The sequence below is a fragment of the Egretta garzetta genome, unplaced genomic scaffold (assembly GCF_000687185.1).
Source record: "Egretta garzetta isolate BGI_Z169 unplaced genomic scaffold, ASM68718v1 scaffold250, whole genome shotgun sequence".
NCBI classification, from domain to species: Eukaryota; Metazoa; Chordata; class Aves; order Pelecaniformes; family Ardeidae; genus Egretta; species Egretta garzetta.
In genome coordinates, this window is record NW_009258294.1 from 219160 (window position 1) to 226105 (window position 6946).

Consider the following 6946-nt stretch of genomic DNA (forward strand, 5'->3'; position numbering starts at 1 on the left):
TTCACACAGATCCATACGAAACTGGATGTTGTTAGTTCTGCAGCCCATGGGACCAACTCTCTTTTTGTTGCAGCATTTGCTTACCAGTACAGAATTAAACTGTACTTCCCCCAATCCAAGACACTTCTATCACAGTGTAACAGCACCCATCTATGAGTTTTGCTCCAACTATACTAGTTTCCACAGCGTTAAAATGGTGCAAAAAGTGTGCATAAACAAAGCTATAGTTAAACAAATGGAAAAACCCTGTTTACAGCAGCCTTCTGTCACAAAATAATCATCAGACCTAAATCAAAACATGCTTGAGTTTAGAAGTAGCCTGCCCACTCTAGGAGCTTGTACTAATTAGGCAGGTAAAATGGTGTTGAGCCATTTTGCAGAAGGTATGTAATAAATGAAGAAATAAGAGATTTTTGAGTTGCTTGGTAGGAGGGAAGGATGCAGACTGTAAGAAGAAAATGAAAAGTTGTCTCCTTGCCTCATTCATGCTAATTAATGCATTCAGAAGCTGTACTGAAAGGAATTTAAACTCGTGATAGTCATAAGAGAACAGATCAAAGAAGAAAAAACCAGACTAAGTCAAGGAAAAGAAAGCTGTACATGCCTTTCAGTTAAAAGGCAGAATACAGGTCTGAAGGAGGTAAGATTTTTATTTTTTTATTCTACCCATAATTTTCTGTGTTGCTTCAAAATTATGCTTCAGAAGAGGCTTGACTGTCCCTAAGTGAACTCCGAAATGTTTTGTTTCCTTGGCTAGAATTCTCTTCAGCAGAGTAATCGGGTTTTATACTTTACCTGTGTAAAGTGGGTAGATTAGCTGGATACTATCAAGTAGGAGCTGTTGTCATGTTTAAAGGACAGAAACATGATTACTTGTGGATTTCTTCTTCACTGTGTTTGATCGATTAGATTTTTAACTGTTCAGACTGCTTTTAACTGGATGATTATTCTATTCAGACTGGAAATTAAGATTATGATATCAATTCCCTGCACATCTAAGTATAGTTGTCAGCACATATACATTAGTATAGCCATCTGAAAATCAACAGATCTCTGAGAGTTTATGCTGACTGAAAACCTGGCCCTTGAGCATTTACAGGGAATGACAGAAGTAAAGAAACAACAACTTGTAAGGACAATATTAATTTTTCTTCTTCTGAATAGTTTTTCTTGTCCAGGTAAATTGCCTTTTTTTCTATATTCCTGAGAGATTTTACTTCAGAAGTCTGCCATCACTTAGTACCTAAAGGCACTATGTCAATTTCTTCTCTGCTGCACTCAGGAGCAAATACCTTCATGTCAGCGGGGCTATTCAAATGCAGACTGTAGTTATGGTTTTGGGCTTTGCCTTAAATTGGGACAGTTGTGTATGTGTATGGACTTACTTGATTCTGAAGACACCAGATTGTCCTGCCTCCCTAAAATGCTCCCGTTGAAACAAAAAAGTTGGTAATATTATGCTTTAAAGATAATAAATTATTTATTGCTCTGAGGCACTGTATTTCCATCCTGTAGGTTTGAGCAGGACCAAGCTGACGAAATGCCCAGAGGAAACCACTATCCAGATGGCAACTTTTTCAGAGGGAAAGGACACAGATATCTGGCAGCAGAAGAGTAAGCATAAAGCAAAACTTATGTTAGCATGTAAGCTGGTGAAAAAAATTTACATTGAAAGAATGTTTGTCCTTGCAGAATCATAAAGAGCCCTCAATGGTTAAGAAAAATCAGAATTGCAGAATTCAAGAATCTAGAGTTTGATCATATCATCACAAGTCAATAATCTTTATAATAAAATTACTAGGTTTATTTAGAATTTTCTTTTGAGGCTGTTGCAAGGTGATCTTTACACTAAGTTTTATGTCCAGATCCACATACCTCTCTTCAGAACATCAGAGGGACATTGTCTCACCCTAAAGAATAGTATAAGTGAAAACCCCAGAGTAATGGTAAAATACCATCAAAAAGCAGATGGAGACATCAATGCTGTACAAATGTGACTCTCAGTAAATTGTTTAAGCAGAACTAATTCAAGGTAATACTTTGTTAGATTTGGCTTCCAACAAAATATGTTGGGTCTTGGATTACTAGAGATGCTATCCCACTGGTAATGTGTTATTACTTTAGACAAATATTTCCAATGTTCTCAGGACATCTGCATGTGGAATGCGCTTCTGGTGCTGGTTTCCTGGCCCCGAAACCTGGTGATTTGTTTCCCCCCCCCCCGCCCCCATACTGCGAGATATTTTATATTCATACCGCAAGAACTCAGTGTTCATCCCTGGGCAGAGAGAATAAATAAAGGGGAAGGTGCTCTCATAGTCCTTCCACAGCAGTTCAGTTCCCCAAAAGAGAAGGCTGGCTAGTCATGTCTTGGCCCTTGAAACAAAGCATGCTCACCTCTAACCGTTGTGAACTCCAGTGGCTGCAAGCGTAAGCAGTTTTTCCAGGTAACACGAGGGAAGAGCAACTGTCTCCTTCCAGTACCAGAAGGAGCATTCGAGATCTAAGCACAGATTACTAATATCACCACTGCAACTTTAACTGGAATTGCAAGGAATTGCATACACCCTTTCCATACTAGCCTGTGAATAGGTAGGGGTGGAGTTAAGATGGCAAATATGCAGTTAAAATCACCAGCTCCAGAAGTGACATACATTCCATGGGGGATACAGGCTAAGGGAGAGCTAAAACTACAGAGAACATGAAAAGCAGCAAGAAAAGGTAGCAGTTGCTTAGAGAAGTAGTCTCTCCCAGTTTTAACTGTGCTGAGGACAGTAACAAAACCAGTTTGTGCCATTTCGTAACCTTGAAGATCAGCTGCAACACGGCTGCACCGGGAAGCGCGTGAATGCTGTGAACAGTATTCTTGGATTAAACAGATCTCCAGCCCACACAAAGTCTTGAAGGGGCAGGAGCAACTTGCAAGAAACAGTTACTTGTGAAAAAGAAAATCTGTTCTGCTCCAAGGGGCTTCATGCTTCAAACAGCACACAGGCAGTTCAGACAAAAAGACAGCCTGTTCTGCCACAGGAATCTGCCTGCATCTTCTTTCAGGCTTCTTAGGTCACAAGGAAACACTCCTTCACCAGAGTCTTGAGTCAGTGAAAAGGACAGCAAACAGATATAAAAGGTCTCTGATGAGTCACATACCCCACTCCTCAGTCCCAATGCAAAAGCCTGGTGGTGATTACTGCAGGGCAACTGGATATAAGATACATAAAAGTATGTTAGAATGGGTTTATCCTGACTCATGGTAATTTTTTTTCCTGTCCTCTTTTCTCTCCAAGTGTTTTGCAGACTCTTCTGTTCCTGAACAGGAAAAGAACAAAAAAATGGGGAGTGAATTCTGTATGCCTTAACAGGGAGGGTATTAGCACAGGAGGAAGGGTTTTTGAGGCTAGGAAACTTTCAATTACTTTGTCAGCTTGCCTCCTGACAGATAGTGGAACAGTGCTTTTCTTCTCCCAAGCCCCGGTAAGCAGTGGGAAGGATGTCTTACAGCACAGTTTGTAAAGCCTACGTTCCCTAAAATGACCCAGTGACACCAATACTGTGTCAAGTGCATCATGGAACAAGAACTAAAGAATTATAGAGGTCTTTATGAATTATTCAAAGTTTGGGTTTTGAGGTTGTGTAGTGTTTTATGCATTCAAAAAATCCTTCTGTCACCAGCAGTTGGATACATTTCTCAATACTTGCTGCTGAGAGAAACTTAACAAATAAACATAAGCAGTGCCTCTGCGGGTGTGGCATTTAATTTATTTCACATTCTCTTCCAATATCGCAATGCTGTTTGTGGGATTTACAGGCAGGGATTTTTTTCAGAAGCAGTAGTCACTGGTAGATTATTAACTTCGAAGCAATATATTCCTCATTTTTAAAATGCTTAAGAACTTGGCAGAGAATTTAGCTAACTACTTAATCTACAGTGACTGGCTGAAGTTATTGATACTTCATCTGTTTTCTGATGTGAATTCTGCTCCATCTTTTCCTCTGATAAAAGGATACTGATAGAAATTTTTGTTGTAATCATTCTTGCTTCCAGAAGAATGCATCTAGTTCCGCTGTTAACTATTTTGTTTTGCTTTCCCAACAGAGCACTGGGTATTGGACTCTTCATTTTGGTGCTGGCGATTTTACTTATCTTTGGCTGCTGGTATTACAAAAGACGTAGTGGCTATAAAAGTCTGCGGGTAAGCACGGCAGCTCACTTTCTAGCATGCTACTATTTTGACAACATATTACCATTATTTGCATCACATTAATGCAGAAAACATCACATCTGTAATAGGATGTCTCATACAATACGTACACTGACATATACAGAGGTAAAACCACACAATATGAAACACACCTTGCCCCGAAGAACGTGCAAGTCAGGCAAAGGGGTAAGAGGAGGCAGCAACATAGGGAGATGAAGCCAGCTGCCCAACTTTGGACAACACATCAGTGGAAAAACTGATCTCTAGGAAGCATTATATTTAATGTTTACACAAAACCAAGATGTGTTATGTGTCTTTTCATTTAAATAAAAATAACATCTTCACTACTCATAAGCATTACCCCAAAGTAAAGACAGATATGATTAGAGTAAATCTAGAGAGCAGAGAAGAAAAATAATTGTTAGAAGTTAACTGAGTAAATATTATGTTATTGTATGGGTGATGCATGGTTTATTTGTGCAAAGTTGACTTGCAGTTTTAAGATTTACAAAAAAGCAGGGCAGGTTTGAGGTTTGCTTTCCAAACATTACTTCTAAAAAATTCTACTTTGTACCTTCTTTAAAAAAATGTTAAAAAAGGGCACAATCCTTCTCATAACATCTGTTGTTAGGAGTCTCAGAGCTTTACCCTTGAAGATCTGCTCTCTCTCCTGTGAAAGGGTGGCCACTTTTTATCCTTTAAAGTGAGGGCTTTATCCAATTACATGTTTTACAGTAAATATCTTTCAGCTATGCTACTATTTCAAAAAAGAAGTACCATTCAGAATGAAAAAACATACTTCTCATCTAATTCAGCAAATCCATTTCCTTGCTGTTTCTGCTAACTTTGTCCTGTTACCTTTCTGGTAATCTGTCCAATACATGCATCAACTGGAACAATACATAAAACCTGAACTTTTACAGTGAAATGATGCAAAAATGAAGGTAATACTCAAAAAAACCCTTCAAAAAGCAAACCAGAATTCTTTCATGCCTGCTTTGTACATCATGGCAAGAAGCACAATCTCTTTAATTCGTTCTTCTTGTTGCAGATTGCTGCTTTCTGGTTTTGAAAATCAAATTTTTGTTAGGCTAGCTGGCTAGGGGAGAACTGGTACAGAATGTATATCAAAGAACTGGTGGAAAAATGGAAAAGAAAAAGGTTGGAGATTAAAGAAAGAAATGGGTGGGATAAAAAGGAGGATGCAGTCCCGGATATAAAAAAATGTGAGCCTCATTTTTCTGGCAATGTAATTGGATAATACAGGAGAGCGAGCAGGTCTCAGCAGAGACAGCATAAAGTGAGAGGCAGATTACCTCTCTTACTCACTGGCTTTGTGTCTGGCCCTAATCCCAGATTCTAATACATACTATAAATGTGCTGTCAAATACTAAGTTATGCATAATTTGCTCCAACTTCACGTTCTCTTTTTCCTCTCATCTTCCCCACATTTTTTCATGATCTGTCACAGAGCAAAAGCTCTAGGGTGGGCATGATACGAACTGTGGTAGGTGAGGGAGGAATGATGGACAGCAAAATGGCTCTGCAGGACTACAGAAACTTTAATTCTGTGGTAAGTTGCAACTCAAGGTTTCATTTACTTACAATGTAGTAAGACATAGTGAGACAATCTTGGTAAACAGTCACTTGTTGATGATTTCTTTCTTGGGGTGTGCTCTCTAGACTGGGTCTTCAATGCCTCTACATTAACATAAAAAGTAGTATTTTGCCCTGGTTTTGCACAATTTTTACTGTGAAAAGGTTTTTTTTAAATCTGCTATTAGGAATTCTTTTAAAAAATTATTTTCTTTCACCTACCTTTATTCTTAAGTTGTATGATCATTATGCAATCTATTGGAATGATGTAACACCTGCGTGCTGCAATATACTGAATAAACAAGCATCTCCCTAATTGGTGTTCCACCATTCTGACAAACAACAAATGGACTATGTCTGCTATGCTATACCCTGACAAGGATTGCCAGGGAATGTTATAAAACTTCAAGGTTTTAGCTCCTCTAATCATTATGGAAAGATGAACATTCACACCTATTATATTAAAAAAAAGTTAAAATAATTTAATTCATAAATATATATGTCAACTTATGGGTGTGTTTAAATAGTTTTAGAATGGGGGAAAGGCTAACTTACAACCAATTTTAAATAAGCTGCCCAAATTGTTAACATTGGAAATAAGACAACACACCTACATCAAGACTCTTGAAGAAAAGTTTCAATACTAGTCTGAATCCTCAATATAAAAAAAAAAAATTCTTTTAAAAAAAAAATTTCCTGTCTTTATAACACTGAAAATTCTCCCTTTGGATGAATTATGCAAGCAAAATTAATTTAATTTGATGCAAAACAAAACAAAAAAATTAGCAAAAACTAACCTTAGAAAAAAAGACATAATGAATGAGCTCAGCTATTTTAAGCTGTATTAGCAGATCAATATCAAGGTAAATAGCTTGCTGCGTCTTCAATGTAATTTTCTTGCACCTCAATTGTTTTTTCAATCTTTCACACCCATTTTCCTTACTATAGGTACCTGATGCTCCACCAGCTTATGACAAAATTGCTGCAGATCAGTCACCACCACCTTATTCACCATGACAACATGAAGTTTTAAACTCTAAACATACCGATTCAATTTCTTCAATGTCCCTCTTAATTTCCTGTAGATGCTTAACTTTCTTAAAGCTAACCTTATTAAAAAACCCAACCCTGTGCTTTCATTAGCAGAT

The 6946-nt window shown here is 37.8% G+C and overlaps 1 protein-coding gene across 1 annotated transcript; it reads left to right on the plus strand.

Moving 5' to 3' along the window:
* The first annotated feature begins 715 nt into the window (after positions 1-715).
* Positions 716-6938, plus strand: MLANA (melan-A). Its single transcript, XM_009638207.2, has 4 exons — positions 716-1614; positions 4097-4193; positions 5674-5775; positions 6747-6938. Exons 1-4 carry the CDS (start codon positions 1541-1543, stop codon positions 6813-6815), a joined length of 342 nt encoding a protein of 113 aa, XP_009636502.1. The 5' UTR covers positions 716-1540; the 3' UTR covers positions 6816-6938.
* Positions 6939-6946: the final 8 nt, after the last annotated feature.